The sequence below is a fragment of the Gallinula chloropus genome (assembly GCF_964237585.1).
Source record: "Gallinula chloropus genome assembly, chromosome: 5".
Classification (NCBI taxonomy): Eukaryota; Metazoa; Chordata; class Aves; order Gruiformes; family Rallidae; genus Gallinula; species Gallinula chloropus.
Window position 1 is genome coordinate 30,206,160 of NC_140090.1, and position 15,574 is coordinate 30,221,733.

The 15,574-nt window shown below is 44.9% G+C and overlaps 1 protein-coding gene across 1 annotated transcript; it reads left to right on the top strand.

Moving 5' to 3' along the window:
* Positions 1-3,105: 3,105 nt before the first annotated feature.
* On the top strand, positions 3,106-8,698 carry LOC311192356 (caspase-8-like; the record flags this gene model as incomplete). Its single annotated transcript, XM_084264819.1, has 8 exons — positions 3,106-3,413; positions 3,956-4,061; positions 5,188-5,326; positions 5,416-5,472; positions 5,805-5,872; positions 6,377-6,512; positions 7,461-7,962; positions 8,256-8,698. The coding sequence occupies 8 exons, from the start codon at positions 3,106-3,108 to the stop codon at positions 8,389-8,391; spliced, it is 1,452 nt and encodes a 483-aa protein (XP_084120945.1). The 3' UTR covers positions 8,392-8,698.
* Positions 8,699-15,574: the final 6,876 nt, after the last annotated feature.

Here is a 15,574-nt window from a genome sequence, read left to right on the forward strand (position 1 = left end):
GGTGTTATGTGGGATTTAGTAGAGTGATATACCAATGTACTGACATCACAACACAAGCATAATTTAGCAGTCACAGTATGTAGTTGAATCACAATACAAACATGGTTCTCATTACCTGTCTCACCACCTTGACATGGGAATCCTTAGTCATGATGGACATGGGGATTAAATTATCTCAAGCCCATTGTACTTTTTGAAGTTTAAATGTTTTATCAGTTGTCCACTCTTTATGTTGGGCTGAGCCATGTATTCACAACTCCTGTGCTGGGTTGGCTAGATCAGGAAGACATTACTCTTTGTTAATTGTGTGGGGAAAACCTGATGATTGAGAGGGGCAGGAGTCTTCTCTAAAACTAAGGTTACCCTTCAGTGTCCTTGATGTTGAGGCAAATTGAGCTTTCTTCATGATACATTCGTCTCTGATAATTGTTTTCCTGCCCTTCTCCTCTGAGCTGTCCACTGAGTGAGGTGTGTTGCACCCTGTCGTCATTTGGACTTGATGATCTAAAGGGTCAGGGTCCCTTCCAACCAAGACAATTCTATGATTCTGTGATTAAACAAGCATGGAAGTTTGGTTATACCTGTTAAAAATCAGGCCGCCTCCACAGCTAATAATATTGCCTGCTAATGAAGACCTACCTGAAGGGATAGAAAACCCAGTCAAAATCCTCCGAAGGACCGCAGAAAGTAGTCATACCATGAATTTATATGTGATGACAGAAGCAGTGATGAATGAAGGAGAAGACACGCTTTCAGCTCTGTGGCTCTGAGCAAAGGGTGCTCACACACGCCTGCAACAGGGTGGCTGATAAGTTCTTGCATGTATCTGTGTCCCTCTCATGGAACTGAGAGATAAGAAGGAAATTTGATCTGCAACTTTCTGGTTTTCCTCTCTAGCACAACTTGGAGAATGGTGAGGGGCAACTGACTTTCCTCCCTGAGGTCCCTCAGTTATAGTTACTTTGCCCATCCTCCCTTCCCTTCAGCTCTTGGCACTGGATTCTGTATTTTGTTTTCATCCAGCAGAAATGCTACCACCAGAATGTGGAGTCAGAAGGTCGGTAGGAAAGTAAAGTTGGCGAGTTGAAATCCTGCAGGCTAAAGCTGAAAGCAGCCAAGAAAAGAGTGATGCTGTTCGGAAAGTGAAATGCTTAGAAGAGTTGGGGAGGACCCTGACCTGCACAGGTGGAAATACTGTTAGTTGCTGGCAGGAATCCCTGCCCAGTCATTTGCATCTTGCTACCTATTCATTCACTTCAACATCAGTTTCCCAGAGAGCTGTTTACACCCACCTTCCATGTGAAGTTCATCATTCCACTGTAACAGGTTTGGGGTGATGTGTTAATGTGTTGCTCTTGGGATGGGTTAGTGGTACATGTGAGGAGCCTGTCAGTGTTCAGGTTGCTGATTGCTCCCATGGCATGGGCTGCTGTGAGTAGGTGGTTTCCCATCACCCATGTGAGGGTTTGCTCTTGGTTCTCAAAGTGGTGCAAAATTCAGATTTGAGTACTTGAGCTATTGGCTGTGTATGTGATCTGTAAGGTCTCCTGCAGAAAATCTTGAAGCCCGAGGAAAAGTGGAAACAGAATGCACACCGTTTAAGAGATTAGGCTATGCAGCAGGGAGTCTGGAGCTACATGTTTCTCAGGAGTTGGGTGTTCAGCCCTTGCTGATTACCCTTTGTGTGCTGACCCCTAACTCTCTTTATTCAGATCTGCTATTTTTTCAGCTAGAGATGTGTCCAATTGTTAGTAGAGAACGGCCTGTTTGATCTGCAACGACTTCTGTGCAATGCGCTAAAAAACGTAGTCGAGATCTTTGGGAAGTCCCAGATACTCATTTCTGTGCATCCTTTCTGTAACTGTGCCCTTGCTTCTCACTGATGGACTGTTACTGACAGCCACAGGAATTCCCCCAGCCCGGAGCGTGCTCGGCTCTCATGGGTGCCAACGCTAGGAGCACATTTCTGCCTCGGTGGAATGTTATTCTGGACACATCTGAGCATGGCCCAGGTCTTTTACATTAGTTTTATGTTTGTGTAGCCACTTTGTGCTCAGGCCTGATTTTGTCCAGGCATGTCAGCCAAAGAGAAGGATCCAAACCTCCCATCAGCCTATTTAGTAGGAAGAGTTTGTTTTAACATGACTTGAGGCAGGTTAGATCATGGGCCGTTAAAATGTGTTGGTTGAAAGTCAGATGACTTGCACCAAGTTGCCACACTTGCAGTAATCAAATACCTTGCACGGGGATTTGAACATTGATAAGCAACATCATTGTAACAGTGTAAGGCTTTCTGCTTAATGTATTGTCAAACTGTGTTTTCTTGGGGGTTTTTTTGAGGGGAAGGGACCCTGGTTTTAAATCAGCACTTAGCAAGAACAGTTTTCAAGAGTATGGGTGTCTCTCCTGCTCAAGGAGAGCACTGAGGTGTTAATGTTAGTTTTCAGAAGGACAAAAATGCCAAATGGTAAAATCCCTTCCCTCCTCCCTCCTGTGGTGAAATACCATCTATCAAGAGTTGTGCACCAGCAGGTATACCAGAGGTGCCACACAATCCCAGGGTCTTACAGCATCTTGCTGTGCTCCTATGAGCCTGCCCTTGTCACGAGAAGGGTCTTCAGCAAATCCAGGAGGGGTGGGAAGGGAGCTGGTCCCTGGGGCTGTTAGGGTGCAAGGGCCGAACCCCTCCCAGTAGCCCCAGAAGGCTTACAAGGAGGAAGCTGAGTCAGTGGCTTGAGGAGCTGCTTTCACTTTGTATTAAAATAGCAATGACGTGCGAGTGCCTCTGAACGGGAGAGGGGGTGCCTGCAGGAGAAGCTGGGCCGAGGGAGACTTTGACCTGCGCAGGTAGGTTCAGCTGGCTCCAGGGCGGTTCCTAACTGCTAGCGAAGCCGGCTTAAAACGCGTTGAGAGGCGTCTGCTCTGGCAGGCGCGGGTTTTAAGTTAACTGGGGGTGGGATTGGTTTGCTTAAGCAGAACTCCAGAAAGAACTACAGCTCCCAGGGGCCCGGGCGCTGCCTCCTGCGCGCCCCAGCCCTGCGGCGGGCGGAAGTGGGGCAGGGAAGCGGCCTCCGCGCTTGCCCGGGCCGGAGCCGCGGTGGGACGATGGAGTTCAGCAGGCAGCGGCTGCTAGCGGTCAGCGAGGAGTTGGGCAAGGCCGAGCTGGAGGCGATGAAGTTTCTCAGCCTGGAGTACATCCCCTGGAGGAAGCTGGAAGCCATACAGAAGCCACAGGACCTCATCGAAGCGCTGCAGGAGAAAGGCATGATCGAGGCAGGGAACCTGTTCTTCCTGAAGGAGCTGCTCTACCGGATCGGTCGGATCGACCTCCTGGAAGCCCAGCTGGGCTCCAGCCGAGAGGAGATGGAGAGAGAGCTTCAGGTCCAAGGCAGGGCACGGGTGTCTGCCTACAGGTGAGTGACCAGGTGCCGCCGGGCTGAGCCCTACCTGTGAGCTTCCCCTCTGGGATGGGCCGCCCTTCTTGCGTGATCCTTGTAAGCTTTTACTGACCCTTTGAACATCAAGTTAAGGTTGGGAAGCATACAAGCATCTTCCAAGCAAAATGTGGGTACAAATCAGATGGAAAGTTGAAGTGTCTGACCATTAAAGGGGAGAAAACTAAGTTCCACCTTTCTGAAATGCTTACCAGCTCCTGAAGGACTTCCTGCTGGGGTGCTGCACTGAGGGGCTGCGTGAGAGTCTTGTTCTCAGCTCCAGAAAGTTTCGTTGTGGGTTTGACTTTACGGAAACCAAGAGCTTTCTAATTGCAGCTGAAAATGGTTTGACTTCAGGCTGCCCTGGGACTGATGTCCCCCCAGTTAAAAAGGAAAAAGAGGCAACTATGTGCTTGGGGCGCAGAGGTGGCCAAGGGAGCAGCACAGCAGTATGGTGTTCAGCTGTGTTAAGGGACATCCTCAGGAATGCGATGAAACAATGTCCTCTACTTCTCTCTTAGATACCTGCTCTTTCAGCTATCAGAAGACATTGGTGAAGAGGAGCTGAAGTCTTTCAAGTTTCTTTTGGGGACAGAATTACCAAAATGCAGGCTAAACCCCAAGACTGTAAGAATTTCTTTAATACTTTTTGGGGTGATTTTTTTCAAATTATTATTATAGTCCATTAGAGATATTTGGGCTGCTCCGAGGGGAATGAGTCACTCTTCCTACCGTGTCCCTCCTCGTATGGTGGAAGCACCATAACCAAAAGGGCGTAGCTGGAAAGGGTTTGTAGGCTCTCCAGTGCACATGGGACTTGTCTGTGCTGGTGTTATAGGTAGCTTTTGCAGCCATGTCATGGGCCAGCCCTGGACAGGCACAGATGCCTTCATGCCCAAGCAGCTACTGGGACTTAAGACACTCAGTGGTTTTGATAGGGGAAGACTGATGAGCATATTCACTGACTGATTTTCTTCTTGACAGCTTTCTAAGACATTATCAAACACAGAAAGTAACCCGCTGTGGCTATTACTTTGTGCTTTTCTTCTGTTTACTTCCAAACTTAGAAAATACAGATCTAAGCAGCAGATCCTTACCAAGACTTGGAGTTTACAAACAGCTTTGGAGATGCTCCAGCTGCTCTTACACTATCTCAGGCCACAGTTCTGACTGCCGGGTACTTTGTTCTGACACATGAAAACTCTTGTAGCATTTTCCCTCAATTCTTAGAGGAGAAACTGTGACCATCTAGTGACAGCTATTCCAGCAAATCCTCAGGGTGACCACTGTACTCTGCCACTCACTTGGGTCCCCTTTTGCTTCAAAACAACCTCTACACCATATTTGTGTGGTCCTACCCATTTTTGCCACTGCTCGAGATGGTCACTACAGTGATTCAATTAAGTGCACAAAATAGCCACTGGCAGCTGAATTAATGGCAGTCATTAAAAATTATGTCATATATATATTCCTGTATGATGACCCTTAGATCTTGGAATCTCTGAGCTGCAGAAGGGAAATGAGTATGCTTTGGGAAGATGTTTATGTATTTACAGCACTTGTAGGTTTTTTGATGTAGGTTTAATTGATTCAGCTGAGGTCTCAAGTGAGCTCCTGGTTAGCTGGACTGACTCTGTGGGTCACACATGCTGTCAGCACCCTAAAGCTTAATGCACATGCAACATGCTGCAACTTCCCTCCCAGTGGTGGTGTGGATGTGCCCTAAGAGCAAACTATCTTTCTGATTACCCAGACAATGCTCGGCGTTTTCACTGAGATGGAGAAGAAGGGGATTTTGGGAGAAGACAATCTAAGAATCCTGAAGACTCTCTGTGCAGAAATTAATGTCAGCCTGTTGAAGAGAATTGAAGACTATGAATTAAACCCATTTGGTAAAACAAAACAAAAAAGCCTCTTTCCTACAGTTATTCTTGAAGTGACACATAGGTATCATAGAGGACTAATAACAAGTGCTTTTCAGGTGAAGAAGAGGTGTTCATCACAGAGAAACAAAGGGACAGTATAAGAGGCCCTAAAGGTAATTAATGTTTTGGAAGATTCAGTATTATTTTTTTTTACTCTTTAGCTTTTGGACACTCTACCCCACTTGCATCTCACTTCTTTACACAGACGCCTCTAAAAAAATGATTGAGTATCCAGTTACTAACCAATCACAATACACTTTACTGCCTTTTAATTGATGATCTAGTGGTTTGTAGCTAACCAGAACAGTCATTCAACCCCAACTCAGTGTTTTCAGAGGGCAGTTTTACCCTGGAAGGTACGCGTGGAGCTGGAGAATAAGAGCAGAGCTTCTCTCCTTTCTCTAGTGCTGCATTCTGTACTTAAACTGTTTTTGTCTGTATTCAGCCTACACCAGATGCCCAATATCATCTGTGACAGCCGATTCTTCTACTAGTTGTAATGAGCCTTCCCAGGTAAGTCAGTTTGTTTCTTAGAAACATCGTTGTTTTCCTCTTAGAAGAGATTGTCCCTCCATGAGATGAACAGTTATTATAAGGGCAATTAAAAGCACTGTCTAGAAATACGCACGGCTCTCTAACACACTTTGTTCTGAAGCTGAGTCACAGGCTGCAGCATTAAAACTTCAGAAACATTTCAAGGGCAGCAAGTTAGGCTGAGTTTCTTATACCAGGAAATACACAGTTGGCAGACAGTTGGGCATAAAGAAGTCGGTGACTGCAGCACCCCATGCAGGGTGAGCATGGTGATGTGGGTCTGGGGGGTTTCTTTCATGCTCTGCCCAGACTCCCAGAAGTGATGGGGCAGCACGTACCCAGGTCCTGGGAGCAAAGCTACATAAAGTGAGATGCCTGGACAGAAAGCCAGCTGGCTTTTAACCCTACTGTGCTGCTGGCAAGGGCTGAGAAACACCTGGAGGAAGGTGCAGTAGTTTCACCATTAGTCCTTCTTTTCAACAGGTTGAAGTTTACAAAATGACTAGCCAACCCCGTGGAGTGTGCCTGATCTTGAATAATCACAGCTTTGCAAAAGCCAGGGAAGCAGTGGCGGAACTGAAAAACTTGAAAGATCGGACTGGGACAGATAAGGATGCAGGTACAGCAAACATCAAAAGCGTGTTTGTGTAGCTTCAAAAATAGAAACCTTTTCCTGTAGTAAAGGTCTGGAATTCAGTCTTCCTTTTCTAGCATACTTTTTGTTTTGGTGACTGAGTCAGCTCTGTTTTCTGTGCTGACAAACCCATATCAGCTCATGAAGCTTTTATTCAGAACGATTCATGAGCATTTTGCTGTTTTCCTGAGTTTACTACACCCTTAAGCAGCAGCCTCAGCCTGGGCTTTAATAGCTAGGCTAGCTTTGTTTCAGCCTTAGGCATACTACTTCTAAAATCCGCAGAATCAGAAACAGATCTGCAGCTGGACCAGAGCTGGGCTCTAGTTGTTTAACATCCAGCTTAATGACAAAAAAAGAAGAAAAGAGCCATGGCCTTGCTATTCCTCAGCAGGTTATCTTGCAGCAGCAGCAAAGCACACAGCAGGTCCCAGGGTCTGTGAGATGGGTGTATTTGCACCGCCTGTGCCAAGAGATAGAAATCCATCAGTGGGCCTTCCCTGATTGAACTGAACTCCAACTTAATTGGAGAGTGACAGTGGGAGGTTTCACTTCCTGTGACACTGGTAGGACCCCACTGAACTGTACCCTCTCCTCTCGGGTCAAGCAACTGGCTGTTCAACACCTTGTGAGAGATGAAGGGATGAGCTGTAAAGTGGGGGGGAGGAAGAGACACAGCCTTCCTAGTAGTTCTGCACGTAGTTCTGCACGCTAGTCAGCTAGATTGCAGTTTGGTAACAAGAGTGCAAGGAAGCCTTTTAGTGAGAGTGAAGGGACCTCTAGAGGTACAATTAGTGATTAGACTTCTAGATCGTTTTCAGAGCAGAACCTGGGTAGTTGTGTAGCAGCCTTAAAAGAATTATCTCTAGGAATGCAGCTTCCAATTGGCAGAGTCATGAAATGGCTTCAGCTCCCCTTCTGTTTGCTTTCCAGCGGCTCTGGAGAGAGTCTTCAGAAAGCTTCACTTTATAGTAGAAGAACATAAAGACCTCACTGCAGAGCAAATCTATGAGACTGTGGACCGCTACCGGCGCAGAGACCACAAGGACAAGGACTGTTTTGTTTGCTGTATTCTGTCTCATGGGAAAAAAGGTGTTATATATGGAGTTGATGGGCAGGAAGTACCTATCCAGGACCTGACCACTTCTTTCACTGGACAGAATTGCCACTCCCTTGCTGGAAAACCAAAAGTGTTTTTTGTTCAGGCCTGCCAAGGTGACGCTTGCCAGAAGGGCGTGACTGTTGAGACAGATTCTGGGGAGCAAGATTCTTCTGTAGAAACAGATGCAAGGTTTCAGCTCGACTGCATCCCCGCAGAGGCAGACTTCCTCTTGGGCATGGCTACCTTACAAGATTACGTTTCCTACAGAAGCACAGTCCAGGGGACCTGGTACATACAGGCATTGTGCCAGCAACTGGAGTACAGCTGTCCTCGGTAACTATGTTTCCATACCCTGCTTCTTGGCTCTTTGTGATCTGATTGACAGGAGTTTGATTTGGATGCAGAGGTGGGCGATAGGCAGCGGGAGTGAGTGCTCGCCCAGGGTAAAACAGCCACCTAGGACAGAGCAACGCCATGCAGAGTGTTAAAGCAGTTAGTAGAACTGCTCTGGAGCCTGTTTAGAACAGGAGCTGTTAGCGCTGGTACAGGCCAGGATATGTGGGAATGTGGTAATTTCTCTGATGGTAACTGCCTCCCTCTTACAACACATACTTGTGTTTTTGCAGAGGAGAAGATATTCTCACCATCCTGACAGCAGTGAACCAAGAGGTGAGCAGAAAGAGTGGCAAGCAGAATGCAGAGAAGCAGATGCCACAGCCCAGTTTCACATTGAGGAAAAAGCTCATCTTTCCTGTCAAATGAATGGGAGGGCAGGACCTGACAGAGCTGCCACAGCCTGGAACTGAGCTAAGAATTTGGTAAAACAAGAGCAAATCTTGTTATTGAAAATACCAGACCAAAAGCCATAATGAAATCAGTGCCAGCGTGTATGACAACTTATACTCAAGGACATCTCTGACTTCGGGTTTGCTAGGGAAAATACACTGTTTCTTTTATCAGATCTACCACATCACTTTTGCTTTAGTAAGGTATCTTTCTTAAGCAACTTTTAAGACAACTCTTATGACGTCTTATGTACTTTATGCCAAACTTTTGCAAAATAAAGGGGAGACACTGTGAATTTTATAGGATATAATCAGCTCATATCAGTGTGCTTTGTTACTTCTCCCCAGCACTTAGTCATTCATTTTTAGTGTCTCAGCACACCTCAAGGAAAAAGTCAAGTACTTGTCCTCCAGCATCCTCAGCAGGATGTGGCTGTGATCTGCATTCTAGAGTATCTTCTGTAGAGTAATCTCAACAGTGAAAATCAATTCCTCAGGTATGGCTTCATGTCTGAAGATGTCCAGTTACCCTGTGTTCACTTACCTTGCTCATCTTCCAGTCTCTAGGTACAGCAAAAGAAGTCTCTAGTTTTTTCCATGTGTTGCTCTCCTTAGGAACATGTTCCTGTTGCCCCTTGTGAGGACTATGCACAGAGAACAAGGAATTTTACAAACTCTGAGTAGAAGCTAAAGCTTTGTTAGTATCTGTTTTGGTTTGAATGAGATGTGCATTCTTTTACACCCTTGCTACAGCTTTCAGCAGTAGTAGTGGTTTCAATGTAGGCAATTAAATTTAACTGAACAGCCAGCTCTTCACTGGAATCATTTGAAGAGCCTAAGTCCCTCCCTGGATTCTGTGCTTAGTACTGCGTCTCTCTTTGGTACCAGTTTGTGTCTGTGAAGATACAGGCAGGGAAATTTGAGACTGTGAGAGCCTTAACAGGTGCCAGATGCAGAGAGCAGTTACAGAAATGAACAAATCTGTGCTTCCAAATTCTAGGACTAATTTGCCAAGATAGTTGTTGACGCTCATTTGGGGATTGAGCACGAAACCATTGAGAGTTGTGCCAAAGCAAGGGCAGCTCATATACAGAAGCTTCTGTTACCTGGACACAGCCAGAAACATGCAATCCAAGTGAAAGAAACTGGTTTTTATTTTTCTCAAGCTGGATCCAGTTTGTGGATCCAGCCAGGGATCAGGCAGAACACAAGTAATGAACTCTCCTGGTTCCCTTACAGAGGGAGGTTGGATCTTCTGGCTTGCATTGTTGGCAAAATTTTAAGTGTGCCAAGAGATTCTGAAGTCAGGTGTGCTCATGTAGATATTTTCCTTTCCAAAAGGAAAAGATACAGCAACTGCAACAGTTGGCCACACTCAAGGAACTAGTTTTTTCAGGAGTTCATGGTATAAAGCAAGAGTTACTGCTTCCCATAGACAAGGTCTTACTAGGAATTTGCTCGTATAATGACTTATGAATCTGACTAGGAATTCTCAATCAGGAATCAAATCTTATCAGTTACCAATCTCCACCAATTAGTCTCCTCATATGAAGCAACTGCCACCTAGCCAGTTTCCACAAGGAACCCCAGCAGCTCCAAGGGCAGGAGCCTGGCACTTCTGGCTCCCACTGACTTAGATTATTGCCATCATTGTGTCTGTCCCCATGGTGATATCTTGTTCTCTTTTTAGCGTTAAGATTGTAGAGACAGATTCTCAGATAATTAGGTAACCTAAAATCTTAACTGTAAACACAATCACAAAGAATTCTACACAAAGTTTTACCAATACCTGACTTTTCTTCAGCAGCAGCTCGCTTCAGTAAGTTCTGGAAACATTCCTGCAAGCCTTTGCCTTCTGTGAGCTTGTTGAAGCAAGCTGTGAAAGCAGTGTGTAAGCACATGCGTGTAGGTCTCTTCACAGCACAGCACTCTCACCTGCCTGCTGCCCTACTGGTGGTCCTGATGACACAATACAGTGCAGGGGACAAAGCTGAGTGCTGCACTTCAGTTTGGCTTTGTGTTCCCTTCCTGCCACTTCCTAAGCACTCAGTGAGGGTGAAGAGCATTTAACAAGACTTGAACTAGGATTATCACTCACTGGTGGGGGGCTCTGAGCAGCAGGAAAGGCCTTGACTCCACGTGGGCCCTGCTCAGCAATAAATCCCTGCATTAACCACACTAGGTTTGGCCCTATCAGCTACGACAAGTAAAATTTACTGTATTTACCCAGCCAAAACCAGTACACAGGCTTTCTGTCTTTCCAATTAATTTGACAATTTCTGCTAAAATCACAGCTTCTTTTGTGTGATCCAGACCTACACACCAAGAACTCAGCTGCAGGAATTACAGATGTTTTCAACTGGAGACTCCACGCCACACAAAAGCCTTTACTTGTATTCACTTCGGCATTATACAGAACGCCATTGAAAGGCCCTTGCCCAGGAGCCTGTCAGAAGTCTGTCTTTCAGCAGTCTGACCAACTAAAAGGAAAAGGAGCTCAAAGCACTTCCAAGCCCCATCAGTGCAGTACAACATTAGAATTTCTTTCCAGAATTGCCAAAGTTCCATTGATTTAAGTGGCTTAATAAACCCGTTTTCTCCAGAAGGCTCTTCTTGCACCTTCCCCTGGCATGCCTGAGCTTTTGTGGTTAGGTCTAGCTCTTCTGCGGCTTCAACGGAGTTAGTTCTAACTCTCTTCCCTTGCTACAGCCGAAGTGCTAGAGAACACACAGAAAAACAAGCCTCCAAGAACTGTTACACAGCACCCATGCTCTTTCAAAGTGGCAGCCAGCTCTAGTCCTCAGGCTCAGGCATTTCAGGACAGCTGAAATCGCTGGAGCTCAACAGGGACTTTTATCCCAACTTTAATTTTCTTCTCATATGCACCATGAATAGCTTTGTGCAGACCCAGCACACAGTCAGAAATCCCACCTCCAGCAGTGTCTAACGTTCCTCTGCTGCTATTCCGCTGCCCCTGGCCATAATGCCTCTCTACTGCAGGGAACACTTCTGTAGTGTCATTGGTTAATTACGGTGGTAACGCAGGCCTTTGTTCTGAGGAGATGCAAATACACATGCAAACATGTGAAGTACTCAGGCATAAATACCATAAATATTAGGAAACAGCTGAGGTTACTTACTTGCTAGTGAAGGAAACTTGGTAAACCTCTCTTGCAATCCAAAAGCTGGAGTTTCAGCTTGCAGCAGTTAGGGGTGTGACAATTGCAGAGACCAGTGGGACAAGAATACCCCCTCAATTTCCAATTCATAATCTTCAGCATATGAAACGTTGAGCTGAAAAGTAACTTCAGTTGGACGAGTGCACAAGCCCTTCTCCCTCTTCTCATGTGAGAAAAATAAAGCTCAGCAAATGCAGGATCCTCACACAGGGTAACAGTGGTTCTCAGTTCTTTAAGATGTCATGCACACAGAGGAAGTGCTGTCAGTAATTGTTGAACTAATTCAAGTAAGAACCTGTTCACTGTAAATCAATGTTCCTATTCTGTAGTAACATGAGTGCAGGGGTTGTGCTGAAAGTGGTATGCACACCCCCAGGCTGACACGACTGACACGAATCGGGCAGAAATCTGGCACCTCTCTGCCAAAAGAACTCCACTGAGACCTATGCAAAGGGAGTGCTCTTCAGGGTAAGTAGCTTGGTTTCAATCTCTACTCCCATTTCAACACAAATACAGGGGGCTGACATAACATCCACTACAGAGATGGAGAAACAACAGCGTCGTTATTAGACAACACTGTTGTCTAACACTACAGTAATGCTAGAGGAAATTATTGCTGTGAAGTAAAAAGAAAAAAAACCAACCCAAAACACCAGACACAGAAAAATGCCCAACATACCAGAACTGGCATTGAAAGCCAGGCTCGCATTCCAATTCTGTAAAGAGGTTGATGAGCTATTCTTCATTTGTGAAGTGTTTCACTCTTAAGTAAAAGGCTTCTCAAAGCACAGCAGGAGGTACTCTGAAAGCGTTCTGTTCTAGATTTATGCATTGCAGAGATTCTCTGTGCAAAGGCAGGCTGCAGCTCATACTGCACATCTGCCACCTGCAGCTGTGTAGGTAGAAACACAGCAGCAAACAGCCCAGCACAGCCTGAGCATTTCTCCACTGTTACAGCCAGTCCTCGTGCAGACACCAGCTCACCACGCTCGTGTGCAGTATCACAACCCCTACACTGGAGCAAGAAAGGCCTACTCTTTGCTTTATGGTAGAACACTGTGGTACAGAAAATGACATCGGGAACAAACCACACAAGATGACCAATATACTGAAAAAATGGCATGTTATGCATGTTTATTATCAAATTTACATTTCACTAGGAAACAACAGTAAGTGCAAAAAGCAGATGAAAAAAATTACTATGAAGTTCCCAGACCGTTCAAATGTTGTGTGTAATCCCCTCATGTAAACAGCCACATGAGGCCCAAACCCAACAGTCTCCTTCCCTCCCAGCACTGTTTGACTCTAGTAGACTATGACCACGAGTATTTCGAGCATGCAGGTATCACTGATCAAACCAGCAAAACTAGAAAGCTACAGATTTGTTCTTGGTTTAAGCCAACCTGAAAAAAGCTGAATACTATAATAATTTCATCCTGTCCCTTGAAACTTTAACAAGTATGGTACATCCTTTCTTTCTAGCACCTGTTTTTGTCTCAAACCTGCAAGATAACAGAACCTTTCTGAGATGCAGTTCTCCATTCCTTTTACCTCCTGCTCGACCAAGGGATGGTTGTGCAGGATCAAGAGATCTGGTGCAGGATCTCAGCTATCTTTGTCATGCAAGGTGGTCTCCCCTATTATGGGAGGCAATCGGTTCCTAGAATGTATGTTACTCAGAAAAGTTTGTCTTCTAGGTTTTGGCACAAAGCAGTAAATGTGGAAGAAGTACCAACTGTCCCTTTTGCTGCAAGCTGGGCATAGATGTACATAATGCATGGGACCATCCCAAGGTCTGACTGCATGCCAGAGTTTCAGTGACAGTGCACCACAGCCCTCAACCAACTGGATAAACACACAAACACAACGGCATACAGATTCTCCTATTTTCTTTTTGCCTTGTGTAAAGTATCTGATGATACATCATCCTACAGAAAACCAAACAACCTCTTGACATGCCCATGGTATTGTCTGAACTGAACCAGTTTATACTGTTGGGCTATGGAATATGGAAGCATCCCAAAGAGAAACATGCATTTAATTAATGTGTCTCTAGATTAATTTTAACTGAAGCCTGGTCTGCCAAAGGAATTCTGACTTAGCTGATTTTCTAGTTCTGCTGATAACATGCAGAACGATCTGATGGCTGGAGTTACCTAATGAAGCTAGTTAGAAACACTAATACCTTCAAAAATCTGTCTGTAACACACATATTCCTATAATAAACACACATTAAATGGACATACTTTTGACATACTATATACACTTCTCTGTTGATACCAAACTGTCTAATCTTTTGCTAGCTCATTCCTGTTGTTTCCCTGCAAATTACACACACAGCAGACAAACCTTAGTTCACTGGAGAGCAAAATTACCTCCTCCCACTCCTTTCACTCTTACCTTCTTGAGCTAGGCAAGACCCCAGGCACAGCTAAGTACCTATGTACATAAATACTTCCATCAAGAAATTAAATATTTTTCATTTAAAAAACAAAACCCGTATATAGTAAATAATAAAATTCACCTTTGATAAGTGTAAGATTTTGCTTAGAGAGCAAAAGGCAGCTCCAGGAGTTCCTGAATATTTCTGTGCGCTGCTGACAGACAAATTTCTGCTAAGAATCCCTGTGCAAGTTTGAAGTGGTTACTCCTCTTCCTTTTACAAAAAAGGCGGTTGTATCAGAGAGTCATCACAAGACCCAGGTAACTGTAAAAGCAGAAAGGCCACGTGGCAAGTTTCCTATAAACAGGGTTAAGCAGCTTTCCTTCCCTGCCTGACTCCGCTCAGCCCTGCAGCAACAAGGGTGCTGACTGTGGTGGATGTGACTGACAGCAAATGCGACTCAGTGTGATTACACCTGTGCTTCACGCCGCACACCCAGACAGACACCAGCTACGTCTGACGTGCACTGTAACAAGCAAGGTAAACTTTGACTGTTACCTAACTGCATGGAAATGAAACTTTAAAATCATTTTTAAATGTTGATAGTTACAGTGAAAAATTACACAAAGGTTAAAAACCTGCTTCCATTCAGGTCACTAGCAAAGATCCATTCCTCTGAGGAATTCTGGGCAAACTTTTTCCCTTAAGTTACACTATAAATCTATTGTAGATTACTCAATTGTGACTGGACCCTCTGTCAGGAAGGAATCCCAAAAGCAGCACGGGCTGTAATGTTTTGCCAGCTACCACTCTGAAATCAGATCTCTGAAACAGACTTCTCTTTTGAGATGGAAAGCCTATCTCACCTTAGCTCAGAAACAGGTTCAGGACCACTCTCCATCATCAAAACGGGATTTCATTGTAGACAAAACTGATTCATGTTGATTAAAAATGCTACAAAGAGCACTAGTTTTCATCCTCCTGTCTCCAAACAGACTGGTCAATTTTGCTCTTAATGAAATGCTTGACACAAAATCCTGCCTAAAAGCAGAAAGAAGTGACTAAAAGGCATGAAGTTTACTGCAGGACTCTCAACTCTACAGAATGTCCACCTGTCAAGACAAGAGTCACCTTACTAAATTTCTGACACTTGAAGTAAATGCTCTCTGCTTATGGCAAAGAAAAAGTAACCCTGAATCAAGCACCTAGGTTTTATTTCCTTTTGGAACACCAAAACATGCCTGAGATTTTGTTTTGTTTTGTTTTTTGTATGTGCAAAAATACCCTCATGTAAAAGGTGCACAGCACACTTTGGAAAGATTTCTTAGCTTGACATTTTCACCTAAATACATCCTTCCTGCTTCTTAATTCATTGCACCTTCCTCATGTGTGCTTCAAAAGCTCTGGAAAGACATGACTTTCTGTTAATACCTCACTAGCACAATTGCACTCCTTCAAAATATAAATCCTGGCCGCCAGTTTCTGTGCTTGCAAACAGAAGTATTGTTTTATCACATAGAATTAAAGGTTATCTCCCCTGGGTCTGAAAAGGGGGGTGGGGAGGACTGGGTTTGAAAAAGTAGAGTTTCTGAAATGGA